Genomic DNA, 27,386 nt, shown 5'->3' with positions numbered 1-27,386 from the left:
TTGATGGGCCCCATAGTATTTTTCTTTCATACAGTCAATGGGGCCCAACAACTGTTTGGTTACTGACATTCTTCAAAATATCTTTGAAAGTTTGGAACAACTTGAGGGTTAGTAAATTATGACAGATTTTCAATTTTTGGGTGAATTATCACTTTGACCTAAAATGTTACTTGTTTTGTATTCATAACTGTTACTCATGTTTATATAGTATTAGCATAACACCAAAAGATGCTCATTCATATATATATTTTTCTACTAATCCATATATGCATATATCGATATTGGTCAATGGAGCTAACACATAATAACTTTACTCAGGGAAATATAAAACAGAACATGATTGGCATTCTTCTGACCTATGATTCTGACAAGTCCCGCCCTTGACCTGATACTTGTTTGCTTTCGTTGCCACGGCTATATGAACGACTTCTTGACTGTCTAATCACGATCGACTTGGATGCCATTCCGACCAATCCGATTGGTAAGTGGGTGGAGTCTTGACACGTTAGAGGCGGGACTTGTCTGAGATTCCATCACTTCCTGTGCCGCATCCTGTAAAGCTCTACGCTTCCTTCTGGAGTTCAGCGCACAGTGGGGTCGACCCGGCTCTTCATTAAAGCAACTTCTGCGAATATATATATCACACTATTTATTTGTTTACCAAGTGTGAATTCAGCAGCTCAGAATGGAGACATCTGGGAACTCGAGTAAGAAGCAGAAACTGAGCAACGCGCCTGAGAGCTGGGTGAGTAACGTTAGCGGCTGTAAATTAAGGGATATATTGCATTGCTAATAATATAGTACAGTTACAGTACCACACCTCGTGCTATGAATAATGGTGTTTTTGATTATGATGCATCTGACCCACACTATTTTAATTCATAATATAAACGAAATCTAGAATAATCGTTGTATGAAACGTCTATGAAAAGGATGAATGCATAATCCTTTTATTTGTGCAAATTGTCTGTCTCAAAACCTAGTGAGCTTCTACAGCATTTCTGGCATCACAAGCACGGGTATCATCACTTTTTGGACATGTAACGTAACTATAATACTAGCATGGCTTCCTGGAAATTTACCATGGTAGTCTTTGGAGTATAATGTAAATACCATGGTACATAGATACGGTAATAACTCAGTACCACGATATATATATATATATATATAAAATAGTATTTTAGAATTTTGTATATTTTTTTTGCATATTTTGCATCATAGGCATATGTGCAATATTTATGCAATATTGTGCGATAGACTATTTATAAATATATCAATCAATCATTAATAAAAAAATTACCCTGATTGTTGGACAACTACAAATTATATATATATATATTACACACACACACACACACACACACACACATATACACACACACACACACACACACACACACACACACACACACACACACACACACACACACACACACACACACACACACACATATACACACAAAAAAAACTGTATAAGAAAAATATAAGTGCTCCAGTACTATGGTATAAACCAACATACCATGTAATTACCATCTGATACAGCCAATGTCTTTCTTGAAGTGTTTCACTTCAGTCAATCAAACAGGAGGCCTTTGTTAAAGACGAGACAGATTAAATGAATCTGCAATTTGTGCAGGGGATGCAAAGAGCCACCAATGTGACATACCAAGCCCATCATGTGAGCAGAAACAAGCGTGGACAAGTAGTCGGAACTAGAGGAGGATTTCGAGGATGCACGGTGTGGCTTACAGGTAGAACATGAATGACGTCGGGATTTAATCTTCATGGTTGTGTGTGTGTCCAAAATGTTCAGTAAATATGAGCTCTGTTGTGCATCCTCAGGTTTCTCTGGTGCAGGTAAAACTACGGTCAGCATGGCTCTGGAGGAGTATGTGGTGTGTCATGGCATCCCCTGCTACACAATGGATGGAGATAACATCAGACAGGGCCTCAATAAGAACCTGGGCTTCAGCCCTGAGGACCGCGAGGAGAACATTCGCCGTATCGCGGAAGTGGCAAAACTGTTTGCTGACGCGGGGCTCGTGTGTATTGCCAGCTTCATTTCCCCATACAGCAGGGTGAGAAACATAGAGAGCTGCGTGTATAAGACTTATTAACCATGTAAAGCCTGACATATCAAATAATAGAAAAATGTGTTTATTGAACCTGTTTTATGTCATATTTGATACAGGCTTTTATGAACCATATCATTTGATATAGTGAGAATATGGTGCTCATGCATGAGGAGGAAAAAATACATCAACTTTGCAAACAGAGCAAAAATATACAATTTGGTGCAAATGTTGTTATTTACATAGCTTGTAATGTAAATAAATGAGATTTTGATATCAACATGACAACATAAAATGCATATAAATATCAGTTGTCACTCTCTATCTTCCAGTGTATCTCAGGAGGATTATATTTAAATTCTTAGTTTTAAGATCAAAACTCTGTAGTTTTCATTGCAGGTGGTGAAATGTATAATGTAATGCAATATAATGATGATTGAGAGATGAATACATTTTGAAACAAACAAAAAAATCAACAAACAAATTCCTCAATAGCCTGTTGTATACATTTTAACATGAGTTTTCAAAAAAAAAAATATGTATGGATGATCAAGTAAACCTAAGTTGCTTTAATCCAGTGAATGTTATTCTTGATAGGAAAGTTATTCTTATGTTTACTCTATAAAATGATTAAAGATAAAATGTATAAACTATTAATCAGACAGAAGGCATGTTGTGGATTGCAATCTAAAACAACAGGTTTTTCAGCAAAGTTTTGATCATTTTGGTAATTTTAGGGTCAAAACATTTGATTAATATTGTTTTGGCCCCAGGACCGGCTGAATGCCAGGAAGATCCATGAAGCTGCTGGTCTTCCGTTCTTTGAGGTGTTTGTAGATGCTCCTCTGGATGTGTGTGAGCAGAGAGATGTGAAGGGACTCTATAAGAGGGCTAGAGCTGGAGAAATCAGAGGTAAGACAATCATGTTTTTTTTTTGCATATCCAACTCAAATCATTTTAGTTTTTTTGTAGTCTGCTGCAAATGTCCACATGAAATACAATGATTCCCATTCCCATTCCGATTCAAACTACACACATTTACATTTTGTTTGGACTTCCATCTCAGTTGCTGTCAGATTGTATTGAATGTAATTTTTTATTTTATTTGTATCTATTTGGACATATGAAGACGTAATGGAAAATATGTGTCCAAATACATTTTCACTCACTTAAAAAAATGAGCCGAGCTAAAAATGGCTAAATATGGGCCCTGGGATGTTCTGAAGGAGGATGAAACGTTTTGTCTGAGAAGAAAAACACCAGAAAAGCGTTTACTGGATTTTTGCAGAATGATGAAAGAGCGGAGCTTGTGGCCTTTTTGGTGCGCATAGCACTTCATCTCGGGAAACACAATTGTGATATCAGCAGTGTGTACTTTTGAGAGTAAGTTAAATGTTTTTGAGGTTACACAAAACTTTTTGAGCAAACGAGAGGTGATTCATCACAACCCTCTTGGTTTCCTGAAGAATCTGGAAATCAGCTTCCTATGATTCTTGGAAAGCAGGTTTCTGGTAGGAAATGCACAAGGAGACACTTGACTCGCTCTTGACTGTAACTCTGTGACTCAGTGTTTCCTGTTGTTTTTGTTCAATTAAATTTTTATTGCTGTGGACCTGCAAATTCAGTAACGGCCAATCAGATGAAGAGTGACACAGGGAACACTGCTGTGAAAGTTGAAAGTTGCTCACATTAATATGAAAGTTGCTAACATCTTGTGATGAGAATGAGTGATGTTTATAGCAGGAAGTGTCTTATCCTTCCAGCATTACTAAGGACTTCACTGTTTTCAGTCCCATTGAATGAAAAACTGTTTAAGAAGTGCATCCCAAGCATGTCTGTTTCTGCTGATGATTGGATTGGCGTTGTAATATAACCGGTGACTCCTGTTGTCCTCAGGGTTCACAGGAATAGACTCTGAGTATGAGAAGCCAGAGGCCCCTGAACTGGTACTAAAGACCGATTCTTGCAGTGTGAACGAGTGCATCCAGCAGCTCCTGGACCTCCTGCAGGAGAGGGTAAGTTCTCTCCATTCATTCATGTTAAACTGCATTCTGTTTCAAACTCTATTTGAGGGTTTGTAATCTAAATGTCTGATTGTTGCAAGCGGTAAAACATCTCTTGCTACAGAAGTTTTTCTCATTTACATGCACATGTATATACTGATATCAATTGGAATATGGCAATATTATGATTATTATCAAGTCATGTAACTGCCACAGTCTGATTGCCTGATTCAGTTTTTGCTACCCCTGGAATATGCCTGTTTTATTTGGAAATCTGTTGCATGTAAATTCCTTGTACAAAATCCTCTGAAAGAAGATGTTAACTGTTTTGTATTTCATGTGATGCAAAGCTGCTTTCCTTCAGAAATCATTCCAATATGATGATTTGGAGCTCAAGAAACATTTCTGATTATTATCAGTCTTGAAAAAAGTTGTTGTGCTCAATATTTTTGTGGAAACCATGATACTTTTTTTAGGATTCTTTGATGAATAAATATTTTAATTTCTGGAATGAAAATGAGACCGATAAAACAAAAGTGTTTCCATTCCATAGCGTTGTTTGTGAAAAACTAGTAATAAAACTGAGCATACGGTATAACCAATGGCAGCATCTTGAAACTCCCAGGAAATAACAGTGGGAATAGAAAACAAGCATGTGTAGATCATCATATTTACAACATCCATATAAACAGGAATATTCCGATGCCTGAACACTTGTAAAACTTGTATTCTGAATATGGCTACAAACCAAAATAGAGTTTGTCTGATAGAGTCATTGTCACATTAGATGAGGGGGTCATTCATTTGCACCCTTGTTAAACTTTGGCAGCCTTATTTCATGATTTAAGGCCAGTTTTTTAACACAGAAAATCGGATGCCCATTTTCCACAAGTTGGTGTGATTCTTTAGGGTCTTCATGTAAAGTTTGTAACACAATTTGGTTAAAATTCCTCAATGGTTGTGTAAAACAACACACTTTTTATCGCAGATCACAGCGACCCGTTTCGGTGCATGTCTCTTTAAATGATAATGAGCAACTGCTCACCCCACCACTCTCTTCCATGGGGGGGGTGTCGACACAAGACACGTAAAGTGCTGCCTTGGCGGACAGTATACAAATGGCTGTGGGAGGAAATATGCTAATACGGGACGGTCCGTCAGTGGTCGTGGGCTGAGCATGAGCAATATGACATCATATTGGTCGTGGGCTGAGCATGAGCAATATGACATCATATTGCTCAGAAAATTCAAACGGCTTTATTATTGCGAGTGTTTAGACTTTTTGAGGATAAAAAAAAGGAGTGAACGGATTTTTTTCATTGTATGGTGGTTGTGTCTACACACTGCAAAGACACATTTACAGTGAGGAAAATAAGTATTTGAACACCCTGCTATTTTGCAAGTTCTCCCACTTGTCATCGTAGGTGCATGTCCACTGTGAGAGACATAATCTAAAAAAATCACAATATATGATTTTTTTAACTATTTATTTGTATGATACAGCTGCAAATAAGTATTTGAACACCTGTCTATCAGCTAGAATTCTGACCCTCAAAGACCTGTTAGTCTGCCTTTAAAATGTCCACCTCCACTCCATTTATTATCCTAAATTAGATGCACCTGTTTGAGGTCGTTAGCTGCATAAAGACACCTGTCCACCCCATACAATCAGTAAGAATCCAACTACTAACATGGCCAAGACCAAAGAGCTGTCCAAAGACACTAGAGACAAAATTGTACACCTCCACAAGGCTGGAAAGGGCTACGGGGAAATTGCCAAGCAGCTTGGTGAAAAAAGGTCCACTGTTGGAGCAATCATTAGAAAATGGAAGAAGCTAAACATGACTGTCAATCTCCCTCGGACTGGGGCTCCATGCAAGATCTCACCTCGTGGGGTCTCAATGATCCTAAGAAAGGTGAGAAATCAGCCCAGAACTACACGGGAGGAGCTGGTCAATGACCTGAAAAGAGCTGGGACCACCGTTTCCAAGGTTACTGTTGGTAATACACTAAGACGTCATGGTTTGAAATCATGCATGGCACGGAAGGTTCCCCTGCTTAAACCAGCACATGTCAAGGCCTGTCTTAAGTTTGCCAATGACCATTTGGATGATCCAGAGGAGTCATGGGAGAAAGTCATGTGGTCAGATGAGACCAAAATAGAACTTTTGGGTCATAATTCCACTAAACGTGTTTGGAGGAAGAAGAATGATGAGTACCATCCCAAGAACACCATCCCTACTGTGAAGCATGGGGGTGGTAGCATCATGCTTTGGGGGTGTTTTTCTGCACATGGGACAGGGCGACTGCATTGTATTAAGGAGAGGATGACCGGGGCCATGTATTGCGAGATTTTGGGGAACAACCTCCTTCCCTCAGTTAGAGCATTGAAGATGGGTCGAGGCTGGGTCTTCCAACATGACAATGACCCGAAGCACACAGCCAGGATAACCAAGGAGTGGCTCTGTAAGAAGCATATCAAGGTTCTGGCGTGGCCTAGCCAGTCTCCAGACCTAAACCCAATAGAGAATATTTGGAGGGAGCTCAAACTCCGTGTTTCTCAGCGAAAGCCCAGAAACCTGACTGATCTAGAGAAGATCTGTGTGGAGGAGTGGGCCAAAATCCCTCCTGCAGTGTGTGCAAACCTGGTGAAAAACTACAGGAAACGTTTGACCTCTGTTATTGCAAACAAAGGCTACTGTACCAAATATTAACATTGATTTTCTCAGGTGTTCAAATACTTATTTGCAGCTGTATCATACAAATAAATAGTTAAAAAATCATATATTTTGATTTCTGGATTTCTTTTTTAGATTATGTCTCTCACAGTGGACATGCACCTACGATGACAATTTCAGAGCCCTCCATGATTTCTAAGTGGGAGAACTTGCAAAATAGCAGGGTGTTCAAATACTTATTTTCCTCACTGTATATGCAAACCCCATATAAAAGTGAATTTAGCATCCGATGACCCCTTTAACATCTTATCTAGATGCATTCATCATACTTTGATATAAATGACATTGATGTCTCTGTGATAATGTCTTCACCTTCTGTAGGACATCGTGCCTGTGGACGCGTCCTATGAGGTCAAGGAGCTCTACGTGCCTGAGAACAAGCTGGACTTGGCCAAGGCTGATGCAGAGACTCTTCCAGCAGTGGAGATCACCAAGGTATCGCTCCTCGACTCGGCTGTTTTGAACTTGAAACATCGGTTTTAAACAATCTAAAACATGTTTTTTCAGTGCTTGTGCAGTTTGAAAGCTAACATCTGTTGTCTGTTGGTGGGTTAGGTGGACATGCAGTGGGTTCAGGTGCTGGCTGAGGGCTGGGCCACTCCTCTGAACGGCTTCATGAGGGAGAGAGAGTTCCTACAGTGTCTTCACTTCAACTGTCTGCTCGATGGTAAACGCGTAATTTAACACTAACACCGTCTTCTCGTGGCATACTTTTAGGCTTGGATTTCTTTTTTATGTGCTGTGTTTTCTGAATGCAACACCAGATGGCGACATTAGACAGTGCAATGCACTTTTTTCCTACTGGCCGCTATTACATTCAGAAGTGATTTTAGAAATCATTTCCTTCATTTTTCTACTTTTTTTCTGTAATACAGATTTAATTTAACATTTTTAGAAATATTTTGTACATTAATGAAAAATAAAGATCTTATAGGTACAGTACTTCTTCAAGCTCATAAAGGCATAGTTCACTCCAAAATAAAAAAAATGGTCATTTAGGCTACTCACCCTCATGGCGTTCCCAACCAATAAGACTTTGGTTAATCTTTGAAACAATTTTTTTTTAATATTTTTAATGAAACCACGATTCCTATGGATTTGTTTTACAACACATTTTTGGATCTTTAAAGTTTTGGTTACCTGGACTTTCAGCGGAAAGACAGAAACAGTTGTACTTTATTTTACAGTATGTGCACTTATGTGTACTGAAAATACTGGTTAACATAAGGTAACTACATGGGTTACGGTTAGGTTTAAGCATAGGTTCAGGTTTAATACCTGGTTATTGTAATAACTATAATAAGCACACTGAGGAAGGCACGCGCCGAAACGCGTCTGTGCAAATACAAATAAAAACATATTTAATCATAGTGCGGCCTCTCTCCCACTTTATGTATTATAATTATCTAGGCCAGCACTCTTAAAATTGACAAGTGTACACATTGAGTGAAGCCTGCTCCTATCCACATTTATTAATAACTATAATAAGAACATAGTATTTACATGGGGAACAGGACTGTAAAATAAAAATAAAGTGCTACTAAAACTCCTCAGAAACTTATGTGTACTGAAAATACTGGTTAATATAAGGTAACTACATGGGTTACGGTTAGGTTTAAGGGTAGGTTCAGGTTTAATACCTGGTTATTGTAATAACTATAGTAAGAACATAGTATTTACATGGGGAACAGGACTGTAAAATTAAAATAAAGTGCTACTAAAACTCCTCAGAAAACTTATGGATTTGGTACAACATGAAGGTGAGTAAATAATGACAGGATTTTCATTTGTGGGTGAACTATGATGGACCAACATAAGGTAGTGAACAAGCTATTACTAATAATCTAATATTTCAGTGTTTCTGGGTCAAGACAGGCAAACCTCTTGGAATGGGTGGCCTATAAACTGAATTTAAGCGAGGGAATCTTAAGGCTCTGCGAGTGGATTTTAAATGACAATTAGTGGTAGAAATAAAAGAGTTATTATAATTTTAATGGAGGGCTTTTGGTTTAGGTTGATCACATGCTTTCAAGGATGTTTGGGCTTTTTCGAAACAGGATCGTCTGAAATAAAAAGTCGGCATCCTTTTGATTACGAGAACAACAAATGTGTGAATGGCTTTTTAAACCGCAACGTGTTCCTCGCATTTATACAACTGGGTAATTACAGCAATTTCCCACATCATGCTTGAGTTTCCAAAAAGTGTCAATTTAGTTTTACGACCTCGTAATGCTCTGCCGTGTGTTGTCTTGCCTAGTATTCAAATTTGTGTTCATGGTATGCATTGACACTCACACACCTATTAAGATAAAAAGTGGTCGTTTGACCACTAAAGACGTTTGACTTTGGATATGACAGAAATACGGCCAGAGAAAGTCGTTAGTTGTTCATGCATTACATCATCAGCGTCATTAGACTTGATTACTGTACATCACACCTTGTGTTATTATATTGATCCTTACAATACGCCCAATTGGACTCTTGTTGGACCAGACTGGCGTCTTTACGTATATAACGGACAGCTTTGTGCATCTTACTGCCTGATACTGGTTTAATTTGGATTGAGCTGAAATGGGACACTCACAGGGCTCTTTCTTATGGAAAACAGCTGTTTCTGCTATGATGTCGGTGTGTTTTATTCTGAAAATGGATTTTAAAAGCTTCCCGCTCATATTGCTTTAATCAAGGTGAAGGACCTCTTACTTTCTTAGAAAACTCACCACTTTGACATCCAGAGATCTTTCCCTTATCTCGCCTCATAAATCCTTAACTGTTCCCCTTTAGCCCTTTCAAAGCTGTCAATTTCTCAAAGTCTCGGGTTGTTTGATGTATGTGCCGTGCATCTGACCTCTGTTCGTAGGCGGGGTTATTAACCTGTCGGTGCCGGTGGTCCTCCCCGTCTCAAGCTCCGACAAAGAGCGTCTGGACGGCAGCACCGCGTTCGCGCTGGCCTACGGTGGACGGAGAGTCGCCATCCTGCGAAACCCAGAGTTCTACGAGCACCGCAAGGAAGAGCGTTGTTCCCGGCAGTGGGGCACCACCTGCAAGGATCATCCATACATCAAGGTCAGAGGTCAAATATGAACAAATTATGAACACTGTGTCTTAACTAGGCGGCGTATTCGGCAGCAAGAAAGCGGAAGATCTGCGTGACCCAACACAGTAACAGTCAATCAGAGGATATTTGATTGATTTTAATTTATTCTTTGTTCACACTGTCGTAATTACTCTAATTACTGGATCAGCCTCAGCTGTTCTCATCCTCGGAATTATGCTTTTCTATGGCAACACTGTTAACGCCGAAATTAATCTGTGTAACTTGATTAATCAGTAGACAAAACCACAATACAAACACATTATGCAAATGCCTTATTCATTAATTTATAGTTTATTTAGCGGGACATGAGATGGTTATTCCAACTCTGCCTGCAACTTTAAAATGTATTGTATGTCTGTTGTTTTATTCTCAAATTGATCTTTTAGTATTAATAGATTAACAAAAGTTAAGTATAGGAATTTAAAAAAATAATTATGACAATATAACTCCATTACTACATTTTCCTGCTGAAGCCACTGCCATTTTGAGTGTTTCCGCATGATGTTGCAGAAGTTGGAGCTCTCAGACAAGCTTTTTATAAGTAATTGTTACAAATTACAAAAGCTCTTATGTCATTTTAAGTTCTATGAGGACGTGAGTGCATTTTATAGTGCATCCAGTAATTATGCTAATTCCGACATGGTGTGAATGCATTTATACAAACTATCTGGAGCTTGATTTTGGACCGATGAGATTTCTTATCTTATGTAAGCACTTGGAAAGGATTAACATTGCCCTGTATCTCATTTTTGTTGTCAGCTCCCTCCCTTTCTTTCTCTTCTGACTCACAAACCACCTGGAAAGTCCCGATTATAAGCCTGCTGTGAATGAGAGCACTGTGTAGACTACATACATGTTAATATGAAAGCAGAATCACAGTGATTTAGCAGCATGATCCATTAACGCATCACTTTTCACCTGTCTGGCACCAGGCACCCTTTATAGGAACACATTGTCCGATGGTACAACAGGTTGCCTCATTGCTATTTATGAATGTTCATGAGCAAACATAATTGCTTTTTCTTGGGTTCAGAACTAAATTTGATCATAAACTCACCCCAAACTGTTGCTCTACAGAAGTTATAGTTCAAGACCAATGTATCCTCCTCATTAGGGATAGAATTAGTGAAAAAAGGACATTTCAGAAGGGACTTGATATTAAGGGACCACAACGATGTAGTTTTGCACTATATTTTTTTCTTTCTCTCTGCAATTGTATTTAAAAGAGGAGATTTTCCACTTAAGTCCTATTTTTGAAGGTAAAGTCATGGATATTTAGTGAGGAACAGCTGACCTGATGCTTTAATAGGCCCCTGTGCGGTCGCGTTTCCAAGCTTTCCTTGGACTGCACTTTGACAGAAGACAGAGCCACGATGCCCTCTCACTAGGTCTGTGGAAACCGGGTCTCGCTCTCTCTCTCATCTTTGTTCAGTCCTCGCTTTAGTAATCTCTTTATTCTTTGACCTCCTTCATTTCACACATGTGTTTTAGTTGGATTTCTCGCCCTGCGTTCTATCCAAACAGTGTTTAGGCAAGTGGCGCTCTCCTCCCCTCCTTTCCCCTCACCTTCCTCTTACAAATCTCGCAGAGTAAATACTGAACAATTGTTTCCATCTGTAAGTAGGGATTGTGGGCTTAGGTGGACTTTAATGGCTCCGCTCTGCTCCAGCTCGCACTAATGGGCGCCAACGGAGAGCTTTCGGACTCTGGAATGGCCCCGTCTGTCTGCTCGCCTACGGTCACAAATAAACCCATCTCCAGACCCAAGAAAGAAATTGCACACATTGAAGTTTCTAGCAATCAGCTTTCGTTTTATTTACAGTGTTCTGTCGCTCAATGGCATTCTCGTAATGAAGTTTAGATTTATCACAGTCCATAAACAAGCCAAACAAAAAAAAGATTGATTATTAAATTATACAAAAATATTTATATACATATGTCCTCTTGAATACGCTGTTTTTAAAGTTACATTTACAGTTTAACTTTTAAAATTGTTGTAATAAAATTATTGTAATATTGACTAATAGTATATTTAATTATGCATGCTCATTTACATCTATTTTTACATTAATAATCTTTTACATCTTTTAATCATTAAATAACACTTGATGTAGACATGCCTAAATTCATGTGTAGCATTTTATTTCTAGTGTGCTTTATTTTACTTTTATTTTGTATTTTTTATAGTATATAATTTAAATATATCATCCAGAATTGTATTATTGTTGCATCCCTAGAAAATAGCTTGCGAATTCCATATCTTTTTGAAGTGATTGTTCTTCAGTTTCATCCATAAGTTCTGTCAAGGCTCGAGCTGGAACTACCGTCATGCCTGTTTTCATTTTACATGATCATTAATATCACTTACGCTGAAACCCCCCAAAACAAATGAGTCTGAACATCTGTTTGATTAATATTGTTCCAGAGTGCCCAAAATGGGAAAATTCGGTCTTATGAATGTGGAATATGTGATTATAAGTTCACAGAATAGTTCATCTCATTACTTCACTATGTCTGGTTTGTATGTTAAACTCCATCTGCTGAAGCACGTCAATCAGCGGGGCTGTAAAACCGGCCTCCATTATGTGTGGTAAATACTCTTTTCCTGTTTATTTCGGTTGTCAGTCTGACAGCTGAGTCCACATTGTGAGATTTGGTATGGGGGGGGGATGTTAGCCAGACTTGAGAGCATTAACTTAATTGCATTATCTATGTTTTTTCCCCTCATTGAAAGGGGTGCAGTGCTCAATTATTTTCTATGACAGCTAATCGAGTTGATTTACTGTATAGATGTGATGTAGTGCCAACAGATCGCTCACAGAGTTTTTCCATCGCCAGCCTCTGCAACATAAATTAAATAAACGGCTGCTACTGTTGCTATACTGTGGCCAGAAAATGACAGCCGCACATGCATTCAGTCTTCAAATGCAAACGCAATGCAACTTATGAAGCATTTTATTAACATTCACTGCTTTCAGGCCTCTCCAAGATTGCTTAATATGATCACATACTTGCACATAAAGTTCTCGAGCCACCAGTGCTGCTGTCAAGTCAAATCAATAGATCTAAGTCTTGTGAAATGGTGTTCTCCATCCTAGCGGCCCCGAATCTGCTGCAAGCTGTGATATCCTCAGCATACTTTACTGCTTCTTAACCCTGGCCAAGTTAGCGGCTCAGCCAATGCCAGCGAAGACCTCCTGAAGGTAAAATATAAGTGAAAGCAGCCAAGAGTTCTAGCCTGATTTGATATGGTAGTCTTGTTTTAAAAAAAAATTATGTTTAGAAATTCAAGCTAATAAACCAGAGTCTGTTGAGTACCAAATTTGGGAATGACATCTTGCTTTTAGAGCTTTCTAACTAAGATTGTCAAGTTTGTGCCTGGAAACAAAGTCGTATTTACTTCTTAAGTTTCCAGGCTGTTACAATTAGCATTTTTGAGGAAGACCTATTTGGGTTTCTCAACGTTTGCATGGTTCATGACATCAAATCTTTGAAATGAATACAAGAGTTTTGTGATTTCAGGGTCAGGGTTAGCTATATTAGACCACTTTCTTACCCCACCATGCTGAGATTTTAAGATTATATGTTCTTGCATGTATGACTTTCAGAATCTGGAGGGATTCTTATGTTCTTCAAGCCTCACAAAGAAAGAAAGAGAGTGATGAGGTCAGATGAGGTTGGAAGTTCATTGCTGTTGTTCCTGATGATCTTTCCTGTGGCAGATGGTGATGGAGAGCGGAGATTGGCTGGTCGGAGGTGATGTCCAGGTGCTGGATCGGATCTACTGGAACGACGGGCTGGATAGTTACAGGCTCACACCAACCGAACTCAAGCAGAAGTTTAAAGAGATGAACGCAGGTATGGAACAATACTCAGTAGTTGCTCCTTTTGAGCCAATTTTGACTGTTGGGTGTTGCAAGTTGTCTTGCCCTCAAACTGCAAACACATACATTTTCAAAAAAATATTACATTAGTTTTAATGCAAACCACTATTATGAATAAACAAGTCTTTATGGATTTTAATTGTATTGCCATAGACTTGCATTGATCTGTATATTAACTTTGCTGCAATAAAATGATATTTATGGTTAAGAGATATTAAACACTCTTCTCTCATTGTTAGATGCTGTCTTTGCCTTCCAACTGCGAAACCCAGTGCATAATGGCCACGCGCTGCTCATGCAGGACACACAGCGACGTCTAATTGAACGTGGCTACCGCCGACCCGTGCTTCTGCTGCACCCGCTGGGAGGCTGGACCAAAGATGATGACGTACCACTGGCCTGGCGCATGAAACAGCATGCAGCTGTCCTGGAGGAAGGGCTGCTTGATCCCGACTCCACCATAGTGGCCATTTTTCCCTCACCGATGATGTACGCCGGCCCCACAGAGGTTAGTGTGGCATGAAAAGGGACTAAGAACAGACCCCTGAGGCTTACCATTAAAATAATAATAATGTACGGTCAGCTGGTCATTATAATTTTTTCAGTTTTCTTGTTTTGAATGGAGACTCTTGATCATCTAGTCATCTATCGAAGATTTTATGCTCACCATATATATTACTATATACAAAAAAAAAAAATCTGCAGTTGGTAGCTACTCGTTTTGAGACGCCGGATTCAATTTAGCCTTGTAGCCTTTGAGATCTTCCTCAATATGTAAATCCTTAAGTATCCCATCCTTGGATACTTTAGGAATTGCTTGACATATGCAGTGTTTTAGAGAAAGAAGCTCTATCAAATGTGCTTTTTGCGAAGAACGATTATTAAAATAGCGTTTGCAGTCAATGAACTGTTGTATGGAAAGTTAGTGTTGAGGAAACTTGCGCAGGGCACATTCCTTCTTAAATCGTCGAGGGTACACTGGATTGGTGATCCGTTCCACCTAACCTGTGCTGGAGGGTGAAGACAACAGGGACAGTCTCTTCTTGCAGGCATCACGCATCTCTGGACTTTCCATTAAGAATTGATTTGTTTCTCCTGAAGTGTTTAGAGGACAGTGGTGTCCCTCTATGATCCATTTGTACACACACACACACACACACACACACACACACACACACACACACATAGCAAGGACAAACAGGGAGCTTTCTTCTGACAAAAATTGTTTCTGGTGTAGTGTTCCATGGCTATTTTGAAGTCTGTTGTTCTTTAATCATGTGGCCAGGGACATTAAACATTTTATTGGTAGCAGACAGAGTCTGTAAGACTAAAGCAGCCCACAGGAAGCAGTCGTTCGCCTCATTGAGTTATGAGAAGGAAGTAAGGGACATGCTGACTCCACAAAAAAGAATTAGCTTAGGTAGTGTTGGCCAATTGTAATCATGTGTCCATCCTAATATGTTTTCACTTATTTCAAAATGATACGTTTTGACATATTGACCTATCTCTGTTTCACTGAACAAAATTTCCATTTGTTTTACATCATTATTGTACCCCCAAATTTAAGTGTAGGATTGTTCATCAAAATTTTTTTAATCTGTCATCATTTACTCATGTTGTTCCAAACCTTTTTTCTTTCATTAACAACACAAAAGAAGCTTAGCACAGAATTTTTTTTTCTGTTGTTATCTGTTTGACTTTTCTAAATTTTCGATTTTTTTTTAAAACATACAGCAGTTTTGTCCGAGTAAAAGACCAAAATTGAAATTGGATGCTGAAAGTCTTTCTGTCATGGGCACTCTCAAATCTCATTCGCATGCATTTGGTTACAAGACATGCGGGAACCAATTGACGTCAAACCCGTTTTATTCATATTCAAATGGACACAAATGTGAATGAAATTTGAGAGCTAATAGCAGAGGGGAAGATTTCAAGTGAATTATAATTAAAATTTCGGCCTAACAAAAATATTTTATGGTTTCAGAAGACTTAGAATATGGTGTACACTACACATTGTATGGAGTTCTTTTAATGATATTTTATGGTGCTTGTTTTGTCTTTTTGGATATCAGCAAGCCTAGTCCTCATTCACTTTCATTGTTCACACTGCTTTTTTCCAAACATTCTCACTTAATTTGTGTTCCACAGAATAAAGAACGTGAACTGTTTGAACTAACAATCTAATTGATTAGCTTTAAAGTGAAAATATAATAAATCTGAACTGTTTCCAACAGGTCCAGTGGCACTGCAGGGCCCGAATGGTGGCCGGGGCCAACTTTTACATAGTGGGCCGTGACCCCGCAGGAATGCCTCATCCAGACACAGGTAAAGACCTCTACGAGCCCTCCCACGGAGCTAAAGTTCTCACCATGGCCCCTGGACTCATATCGCTGGAAATTGTGCCTTTCAAAGTGGCAGCCTACAATAAAGTCAAGAAGGCCATGGATTTTTATGACCCCAAAAAGTAAGTTTATGTATTTTTCCCCATTTAATTTGTCTTCCTTTTTGTAAACACAAAGTAACTACACAAAATTAGTAAGTCGATTGTCTTTAAGGATCAAATCTTATCAAGTTCGAGACTTGGACATATTGACGTGGCGTTAAACTGAAAACATGAATTTACTTTATATACATGTTCAAACAGTCTATCATCTTGAGTTGAACTTCCCTTCATGTCAGGCTTCCTCGATTCCTAACCGTGTTGCCAAGAATAACAGGAAATGTTTTGTTGTTGTGTGCTTTTACCAAATTCTATGGCTTTGCTCCATTCTTTGAAGTCATTTAGAAGTGGAGATCTGCCATTATTCCTCTGGCGCTGTGCAAATGCTGCGGAAGATGACTAACGAAAATCATGCATTTTCGCGGCGTCTCGTCTTGCAATTGTTGCGCCCGCCGCTATCGAGTTAACAGGCATTTCAGTCGTCCCTGATGAAGACCATGCAACATGTCAACATGCAGCAAAACTGACTGGAAGAACTGAAGACTTTTAATGTTGAATGATCTTTATGCAAATGCACATCACACACAGAGTTTAAAGGAGTAGCTTACCAAAAATTTCTTTTTAAATTGTATCAATTACTCACCCTCAGGTCATTCCAAAACATATGTGGCTATTTTTTCCATGGAAAAACAACAGCAACAAAAAAGATAGAGCTTTAAATTGATCTTTCATCTGTCAAGCTCCATAAAGGGCAATAAAAAAAGGAAATATTCCATACAAATGTTGCTGAATATTCAATTGAAATACCGGAGGGTACATTAATACCGAATAACATTCGTAAGAGATATTCAATATATATATTGGATATTCTGTGAAACATCATCTTTTGTGTTTTACGCGTGTTTGGAATGACAAATTTTTTTTGGACTGTTCCTCTATGTCACGTTCCATAATTATAACTACCTTCATTATGATTAAGTATTGAGATTGTTGCTTACCTTGATATGTAAAGTCAAGTGTCATGGTGACAGTGGGGCTGGAGGTTGCTGGCATCACTTCCCTCCTCCATCCCAGCAATCGTTTGGAGGGGGTTGGGGTGGCAGACTCGCACTTCGTCTGAGTTTCAAAGAGCCCCGCTTGGCGCCTTAGTAAATTTATGGCGTTCCGTCTGCTCCTTGAGCAGGGTGTTGGGCCTGGCCAAATTTGAGACGAATATGGATGCTGAGCCTAATTGCCAGCCATCCCCCTTAAAGTCCTCCTCTAAAACGGCTCAAATCAGTCCAAGCTGTTTCTCATTTAAATGCATATTAACGGTTCTCTATGGAGTCAGGGTTTATGTGTTCCACCCCTTCACCCCATTGAAGTGACTACCAGGTGGAATGGTGATAATATTCCATAAACCATCAGTTGTGGGTCCATCCAGTAGTAGGATGCATCATATTTGCATCTTACTATTGGGTGATTGCTTAGGTGTTCTGGCTGCTTGCTAGGGCATTGCTTGGCAGGAATTTGGGTGGTTACTAGGGTGTTGCTAGCCAGTCACTAGGATGTTCTGGATGCTTGTTAGGGCATTGCTAGGGTGTTTTATGTGGTTATTAGTGCATTTGGTATGTGGTTTTGTATTCTGAATACTTGCTAAGGGCATTTTCACACCTGAAAGTCCGCACCAAGGTCCGAACCAAAGTTCATGTTTTGATGCATTGTATACATTCGGTTAGTTTTGGTTTGGTTTCACATTGCAATTATGTGAGCGCACTAAAGAACTTTACATGACGTACCTGCGTCCTGTCGTCATCATCTATATGGGCTGCATCTTGACATTGATTGGTTTGTAAACGGACGTGCGTCTGACTTCAGCGTGTTGTCAATTCGGCGAGTAACTTTGACAAGAATGAATGAACAGACGCATATCATTGGCACTATACTTTTATTATTATGGAATTACTCCCTGCAGCACCAACTATTCTTGAGGCTAGTTCAAATTCGCCAAATGAACGTCCTCGTGTGTGCGAACATTTTATCGTCGCCGGCAGGACGCAGGACAAATGTGTGTGTGTGTGTGTGTGTGTGTGTGTGCAGGCGAGTGAATCAGCTGACAGATCTGCACATAAATATTCTTCAGTTGTTTAGGCTATGCGGGAACCACCGGAACTTCCTGTAAATGGTCTGAAAGTCCGAAACATACAGAAAATGCTTTCACACTAGAAACGAACCAAACCTTTGTTCAGTTTGATCCGGACCTAGACTACCTCTTTTCGTCGGACCAAATTTCGTCTGTTTGGTCCGGACCGTGGTCCAGGGTAGGTTTCACACCTGTAATTTTGATTCGGATTAAACAAAAAAATCCGAAAATGCGGACCAAACAAAATAGGTGTGAAAGGGCCCTAAGTTTTTGCTAGCTAGTTTCTAGGGTGTTTTTAGGTGGTTACTAGGATGTTCCTAAGAGGTTGCCAGGGTGTTCTGGATGTTTGCTAGGATGTTGGTTACTGGTGTTCTGGTATGTTGCTATGAGAACATTACCCTAAAAAAAAAGAAAAATACAAAGATGTCTTTACCAAAAAACACAGTAAAATTTTTAACATATTACAAGATTCTGTGGAATACTTGATTCTGATTGGTAAATCGCACCATCCACGATAACGATAACAACCGTTAAAAACAGATAACACAGGCTCATCTGAGTAACTGAAGTCAGTGCTTTACGCTTAATAGAAACGGGTTTTCCTCGTGGAAGTTTTGCGTCCGGTGAGCTAATAAAATAACAAAACTCGACGATTGTTGATTTTGCAACGATTGTTGTACACTGTAATGGATAATAAGATAACAAACAGGTAAGATTTTTAAACGATTTCATCTCAGATCAATATCTCTAATCCCCATTATTATTTATGAGGTGAAATGCCGTGTAATATGTGGTATGACTGTACCGTATCCCTTAAATGTCTGTCTAGTTTGAACTTGCCACGTTTAAAGTCGACATGAAATCAAAATTGACCCTATTTACTTTGTTAGCGCATATTACTAGTCTTGTGGTGAACAATTAATCCGTGCAAGTTAATACACAGAAAAAAATGGTTTGCCGTGGTAATCTTTAATCAAAGTCTGAAAAGTTACTTCCGGTCTGAAATGGCGTTCCTTTTCTGAGGACGTAGGCTTGACGGCTTGGGTTGAAAAACGCTTAACCACTCCCCTCAAACCGTTAGTCTGCTATGAGCAGAGATGGAGAGGAGGAGCGCTAAAGTAAAACCCTGCCCTCTGTTCAATATTCCGTTTCACTTGGAAATACGTCACAACACTGGAGAAAAGTCATTTGCAACTTCCGGTTCACGCAGACTTTAAGAGCTAATAAAATATTTCAACTCAAGTCAAATTTTGTGTCTAATTATTAACTTATGTGGCAAGTAGCCGTATAATAAGCGGGATAATGTACATTTATCCCTTACTTAATTTAACTAACTTTACTATTTGAATATATTGTGTCACTCATGACTTGTTAAACTCATATCTCTCTCTCTCTCTCTCTCTCTCTCTCTCTCTCTCTCTCGTTCATGCTGCTTAATATTTTTTTTGGAAACCGTGATACTTTTTTTCAGGATTCTTTGATGAATGGAAAGTTAGACCTAATATTAGGGTCAGGGGTTTGTTCAAATGCACTATTCAGTGTTATAAACCCGTATAAAATGCTTCACTTGTCTAGACTAAAAAGCCTTTCTGAATGACAGCGAACGTGATTACGACAGGGAATGGGCAGCGCAACAGTGTACATTTATAAATTCATCGTGCTGTGTGAATTTGTTTTCATAAGGTCTGCGTCTTAATTGAAGAACAACTAATCCGTAACAAATAAACCCTATCCGTAGGAGCCATCGAGGATTGTATTTAGACTAGCGTTCGAGTTGCATTCGTGCTGTTGGAGACTAATTAGCTCTATTTATCAGACATTTTGCACACTGTTTATTTTCAAAGCATTTGTTTAAATGAAAACGTGTAGCAGAGAGTTTGGATTTAATGACATTGGTCTGAAGTTTAGATTTCTGTTTCTTGCAAATTTATTTTTGTCTAGAAGTAAAGCCGGCTTGTTTACCTCGTCGTCTTTGCACCGTTGAAAGGAATTACATGGCTTAAAGAGCCACTTGAGAGAACATATTTTATCATAGAGCTCTTTTCAGTGTACATCACATCGTTCCCTCCAGAGCGAAACGTCCCAAACAAAGGAGCAGTGTACAACACCTAGTTATTATCTCTGACGCAAGCCCTGAGATTATGTTTCTTTTTCATTTTCTTATCACATTGGGTACCACACTGTCCCTTTTCTGTGCACATCTTAAAATTCCCTCCGCCGTCTCGTTTTACCCAGACACCAGGACTATGACTTCATCTCAGGAACCCGCATGAGGAGGATGGCTCGCGAGGGCCAGAACCCTCCGGAAGGCTTCATGGCATCCAAAGCCTGGAATGTTCTCAAGGAATACTACCAGTCTTTGGAGAAGGCCTAAGCAGTTTTCCAGGCATGCCGGGTGAAGTGGAAGCAATTCTGTTACATGAAAAGGAGGAAGAGGAGGTTTGGATCATGGTTTGTAAAAAACAACAACAAAAAACACAAACGTTGGGACCACCCAAAGGACTTCTTGAACTGTTTTGGATGTTGTTCCTCATTAAATCACTGTCGGTTTCATGGTTCTGAGTCTTATGGCAGCATTTTTATATGTTCAGTTTGAAAAAAAAAGAAAGAATGTGAATCAGCTTGTGAAAGGTACATTTTAAGTATACAACACTGTAAACATAAAAAAACTAAAATGTTTTATTAGTAAATTATTCCATCTATATTCTTGTACTCTCCCTAGAATTCATAATCGCTGTTACAATTGGATGAAAGACGTGTAATTAGAAAATTGCCCTACTTGCCTTAAAGATCATAAGCTTTTATTGAAACGGTTACATTTACAGTATTATTCTGGCTTTAATGCACATTAAACTCTATCAACAGCATTTATGGCATACTGTCAAGTACAGCAGAAAATCATTTCCTCATGGGTTTTTTTAAACGGCAAAAATAGAGGTTGAAAAGTCAGTAAAGCTAATAAGTTTTACACATGTTCTCGGTTAAAAAAAGACAAATATCAAAACAAAGAGGAAACTAATTGAAATTATTTCGTGTTAATCAACATTATGCTACAGATTCTGTCAAAAGAGTTTAAAGTATTGAACAGTGAACAATCCTTTAAGCCAGAATGTGTGCCTGGATGTGACGTATGCAGTTGTGCCCGGTCTTCTTTTAGGCGTTGTTTTTAGTTGATATCATTTGGAGAAAAAACTGTCTTTTAATTAATGGTCTGCAAATATTTGTGGTGACAACAGTATGTTCTTCGTGTACATTTAGGCAACATTTTGTTCTGAAATCTGGACAATTGTTTCTTGTTTGTAAAGCAGCCAAACATAAATTTCACATATTTAAATCTGTGAGATCTGTCCTTTTGAAAGTTACTAGCATAACTTTAATAGAATTTGTTTAGTCGGCAACATTTCTAACCATGGTGTTTCGATATTTCTTTGTTTGAATGTAGTGTTTTGTTAAACAAAATAGTATAGGTATAGCACTCTTTAGTATAGTTGCATTTTCTTTGTAGTATTTATTTTGAAACTTTTTTTGTGTGTGTTTATTGTATTAGAATAGAAAAGATCATATTCTTCAGTTTGCAATTCATAGTTGTCCTGTTTATTTTTTAACAATATTGTCCTTTACTCAGTGTTTTTAATAAAGCATTCCACCAAAAAAACAACAAAAAAAAACGTAATTGCGATTGAAGTTTTTATTAATTAAAAATCTGCACTCTCACACAAAATGCTCATTAAAGGTTACAATAATCCGAATACATTTGAAAATGTTGTTTTCGTTTAAAAACACTCTCCGTCCACACTGGCATTTCAAGCGTTTTCCAAAAGTTTCTCATCCATACTGAAATGTCGGAAGACGCTTAAATCAACTTTACTGCGCATGCGGAAAACGTAATAAAAGCTCGCTGAGTTGATACAGAGATCGAGAGACCAGACATAATAAAGTTCTCCCGCTGTTCTTCAGACACGATCACTATATTAGCAAATTATCCCACCACTTACTGGTTGGTGCGTTCGGTGTCGCACTCAATTGCCACTCCAAGTTTTGGTATGAAACCAAAAGCGTCTTCAAAAAGCTGGACAAAAATGCCATCTCAGTGTGGACACAAGGCCAAACCTTAGAGAAAAAGATGCTCTTTCAAATGTATCTGGATTCATAGACAAAGACATGAAAACATCTCTGATCATAATGTACTTTTCCCCCAGTTCCCGCAGTTAAACAGTGCCGTGTGCAGCTGCTGTACAAGGTCAATGAAATATACCAGAAAATACACACAAGCCCAGCTGGCCTCCAGATGCAGTCGTGCTCCTGTGAAAGTGGGACACCTAGGGTTAATCCAGACTCTTTCAGGAATATCCAGCAAGTCCTTTGATTCCAGCTCAGAGATGAAATGTCCAAATGTGCCAGCCGTCATGTTTCCCTCTGCCAGATCTTGTTCGATCTCTCAACTGCGTCGAGCGGGGCTTTCAACATGACTGAATAGCACTTCAACATGAACATGAAGTGAATGTGTCATAGTTACTTTTTCCCTCTTTATCAGTTTACCTATATTCTAATAAGCTCACTTGATTGAATTTCAGTTGAGATACAAGATGAGCCTTGAATAAATAAGCCAGAAATAATTCAGTATTATATACACCCAATTTATCTCTGTCCTATACCGTTCATTCAGTCTCGTAACATAAATGATGTTTGTAAGTGCCAACTGCTTTTTTCTTTCAGCTGTGTCTTTTAACTCAGGCTTTATTGATACTGACAGACAGGGAAGCAGCTCTCGGTAGCACATGGTTCTTGTCTTTGCCGCTCTCGGCCCGTTTGACCTCCCCTCCAGTGCTGAAAATGCAAACCACCATAAAGGTAAACGCATCAAGTCATGTGGAAATCATTGCAATATCCTTAACTCATAGAGACAGATGAGTTAGTGCAGTTGTTTTTGAAAGGTGATGGGGAAAGAATTATTGTGGTACAAATGTTTGTTGTTGTTCTTGACAGGCGTCTTTGTCAGGAAATCCATGTGTTCTCCTGACAAATAACATATATTATAGTTTATTTCCAAGTATACAGACTCTAGACTCTTGGACCGTTTTGCTGAGACAGTTCATGTCTTTGAAAAGGTATGACCAGCTTAAATACCTGATACCTTTCCACAAATAGGGTACTTTACTGTAAAATGTTTATTTTTGGCTTTTTTTCAGCTCATATGTCTTGACCTTCGTTACTGTATCTGACCATTTAAAACGTCATGAATTTTACATTATCTATTGAATTGATATCAAGTTCATTAGAGAACAAAAATAATAATTATGACAAATTTTTTTTTTTTTAAAGGCATGCAACCACATGACTTTCCCCCCTTAAAAAAGACAATCATTAAATCTCAATTTTTACACAAATTTTAGTGTTGACTGCAGTTGTCAAGCTCAACCATACAACTGTCATTTATTTTATTTTTTATTTTTATTATTCATTTCATATTTCATTTAATTTCATTTGATACAATATAGTATTGTTTGGTGCTTTAGCAATGCAATGGTCATGGGTTCGATTCCCAGGGAATGCATGAACTTATTTTTTATTTTTTTTTTATTTTTTTTTATACTTTCAGTGTAATGTGAGTTGCTTCAAAAGTATTTAATTTTATTCAATTTATTTATTTTTTATTTAATTGTATTTATTATTTAATTAAATTAAATTAAATTTAATTTAAATTTATTTTTTACACCTGCATTTTTATTTGTAAAAGATTTTGGAAACAAAATTTAAATGTTTGGCGACCGCTCATAAAACTCATATCTACCTTGACCTCTTGATGTGGTTAAACATTTTCTGAAGATTATGCCCCCCTTTCCAAGTCCTATTTTGTATCCATTTGTGGAAAGTGCCCGAAAACTCGCATGCATTACTTCAGTCCTCCATGACTAATTAGTGTCACCACTCCATCATGTGACATCATCGGCTGTATCGGTAGATTAAACGGTTACATGAAGCCCAGCCACATTTTCCCTGCCATTTCCCCTGCATCTGCTTTTACTTGCATTCAAAGAAGGACAATGGAGACCCAAACTCTGTTCCCGCAGCTTTACACATTCTATAACAACTAGCTGTTAGTTAAGTCTTCTCTTTAAATGTGTGATTAAATGAGAATGCTGATGTTCCCGTGTGATTTTCATGGCTTATATAAATATTTGCCTTCTTCCACATGTCTTTTCCTGCGACGTCTGATACTTGAGACGTCAGTCACAAACATTATGATTTTCAGTGACTACATTCTTTTACTTTTTAATCTTTCTTCATCCGGTTTGGAGTATCTACAGATATTAAAATCTGATATATAGGGCATTACCTCAGATGTGTGGGGTTTGATATAGAGATCACATGGATATAGGGGTATCATACATCAAATACTACAGCCTGGCATGTTCACATCAAAGAGACGCATCTGTTTCATGACATGATGAAGATTCGGGTCCCGTGAGACTTGAGTCAACCCTCTCACACTCCTCAAACTCTTCAAACTATGGCAACGCTCCAGCCTCATGCCATCTACCTGGGTAAGCGAAAGTGATCTTAGTCATTTCCAAAAGATTCAAACTCTGTCGTCTCAGTATCAGACGGCACGCCTAAAGGCTGTTCACAAACCGTATGATGCATATTGTGTTTAAATGACAGGAACCTCTGAAATCTGCCGTTTCCAGGAGTCAGGAGTGAGCTGGGAAATGGTCAAATATATTACTCAAGCTTTTTTTTTAATCTAAGTTAAATAAACATTGCAGCTACGTCCTGACTGAAGGAAGAGGTTGTTTATTTTAAATTTCTCTCTCTTTTTTTAAGGTTTCACACATCTGTGTCCCTACCTCAATACTGTCATATATTTAAAAAGCTGGCAAACTGAAATCTTGAAGGTCCTTTTTTTCATATTTCACCTGCTACAAATTCAACAAGGCCACACAGACTCTGGTGAGTTGCATAGTTGTGTGTAGTGTTTATTTTATTTTATTTTATTTTTTTAAGAGTAATCCCTTACTTTACTTTTTCAAGGGAAAAGTAATTAAATTATAGTATTTAATTATTTAGTTATGCATTACACCCAATACTAATTGTGATGAATAAAAAGTTCAAAAGAACAGCATTTATATAAATCTTAAATGAAATATAAATATTTTGTAACATTTTAAATGTCTTTACTGTTAATTTGTCCTTGCTGAAGAAAAGTATTAATTTCTTGTTGCCTAATTTTCCAGTGAGTTATTAATTTGCTTCACATTATCTTATAATATTGGCCACTATATTAGCACCCCTACGCAACAGTATCCAACTCTATCAGGAGGCCTTCATGCATATTGAGAGTTACCTATTTATTTGCTTAAACTTTCAGTCACATCATTTCAAATTGCCAAATCTCATTGAAATTGACTTCCCAGATGGTTTTCTGCTTCAAATCACTGTGTGAATGCATCTTTTATAGCACTGACTTCAGCTTTACCCATGTCAGGTCAAATAACAAGTCACACAAATGGCCTTTCTAAGTGGTTTCATGACCAGAAATAGCAACAATATGCCACCAGACTTGTGATAGTTGAGTTTTGTGTGTTTGTGTGTGTGCATGTGTTTTTCTCAGGTAATGCACTGCACCCAGTAACGTTATTTGCGACAGGGAAATTGCTGTGAATCTGTCCGGAAGATTGAAAGCTGTCAGCGCTTCTTAATGCCTTTTGGCCACAATGAGATGATGACGAAGGTAATGTTGATGCTATCATCTGCTGTATGTTTTGCAGGTCATAATGGTGTATTAATAAGCCATTGCCATTCACTGACACGCCACTGTATTCAAATGTAATGGCTTGTATGGAGGTGCCTCTTGCGTCAGCGCCATCTGAATGAGTCCTGATGCTACACTGTGCTCTATTTATCTTTTCTTCCTCAATCAGGAGAATGAGATTATCTGCGAGAAGAGAAACAAGCGTTAATCCTTCAGTTTATTTGTTCGTCACTAGTTACAGACCACCCTTGAGGGGCTACCTCTCAAAGTAAGCGTATCTAGCGCCAGTAATCACAGGCTAATTTTCTAGTGATTGTTGCAAGCAAAAATGGCAACAGTTTAAGAGTTTAGTGATATAAATTGAGTAGATTTAAGTCACTCTTATGATTTAGCATGTTTTGCCTTAAAATGTATTTTATCTTAGCTAAAGGGTCATTAGGTAGCTTGGGTCATTTATATCGAGGAATGTTATACTCCTCAAAATGTTTAATTTAGTTCTTAGGAATAAAATTAAAGACCTTGGAAAATTAACGATAAGAATTTTAAACTGTAAGTGTATTAAAGCCATTTTGCTTATTTCAAGCACATGCCCTTTTTGTGCTTTTAAGTCATTTCAAATCAAGATTGTAGTAAAGATTTGAACCCACATGAACCACACCACAAAGTGTGGTGAAACTCAGGATTTTCTTTTAGCCCCAAGTTTACGAGATGAGGACGTGTCACTGAGAAAAGTGGACCCAATAAACCCAACACATTTACACGTATGCACAAAATATAATAGTATTAAATTATATAGTGTATAACGATTCAGTTTACAGCACCAAAATGTTGCTGTATTTATTTATTTTTTGTAGAAATGATACATCGGCAAAAGTTATTTGCACGTGAAGTTGAAATTACGAATTCCCAACTCATAAATACAAACTTCCCAGAAAGACTTAAAAGCACCATCTCACCACAAGAAAAAATATTTCTGATTGGCTAGTTTTCTGGTTAGATAAGTATGGACTTCATCTGTTTTTTTCTGTTTACATGTCAATGATGTTTACATTTTGAAGTGTGCAATTTCAAAGTGTGTATATTCTAAATAAATAAAAAATGTATAAAAAACTGAAACTTATGCAAAAATCACATTTGCATTTAATCACTTAGCAGACGCTTTTATCCAAAGCGACTTACAAATGAGGAGAGCAATAGAAGCAGTTAAACCAACAATAGAGCAACAAATATGCAAGTGCTATGACTAGTCCCAGTCTAGCACAGTACACATAGCAAGT

At 38.2% G+C, this 27,386-nt stretch overlaps 1 protein-coding gene across 1 annotated transcript; it reads left to right on the top strand.

Annotated features, from left to right (window-relative positions):
* Positions 1-551: 551 nt before the first annotated feature.
* On the top strand, positions 552-27,386 carry papss1 (3'-phosphoadenosine 5'-phosphosulfate synthase 1). Its single transcript, XM_082163593.1, has 13 exons — positions 552-745; positions 1,637-1,751; positions 1,843-2,078; positions 2,846-2,984; positions 3,969-4,087; positions 7,135-7,248; positions 7,369-7,480; positions 9,674-9,879; positions 13,633-13,768; positions 14,034-14,302; positions 16,029-16,258; positions 20,592-25,307; positions 25,969-27,386. The coding sequence occupies exons 1-12, from the start codon at positions 686-688 to the stop codon at positions 20,728-20,730; spliced, it is 1,875 nt and encodes a 624-aa protein (XP_082019719.1). The 5' UTR covers positions 552-685; the 3' UTR covers positions 20,731-25,307; positions 25,969-27,386.

Source organism: Leuciscus leuciscus (genome assembly GCF_965113295.1).
Source record: "Leuciscus leuciscus genome assembly, chromosome: 3".
Taxonomy (NCBI): Eukaryota; Metazoa; Chordata; class Actinopteri; order Cypriniformes; family Leuciscidae; genus Leuciscus; species Leuciscus leuciscus.
Note: the sequence above shows the minus strand (reverse complement) of the source record. Positions and strands in the feature narration are given on the sequence as shown.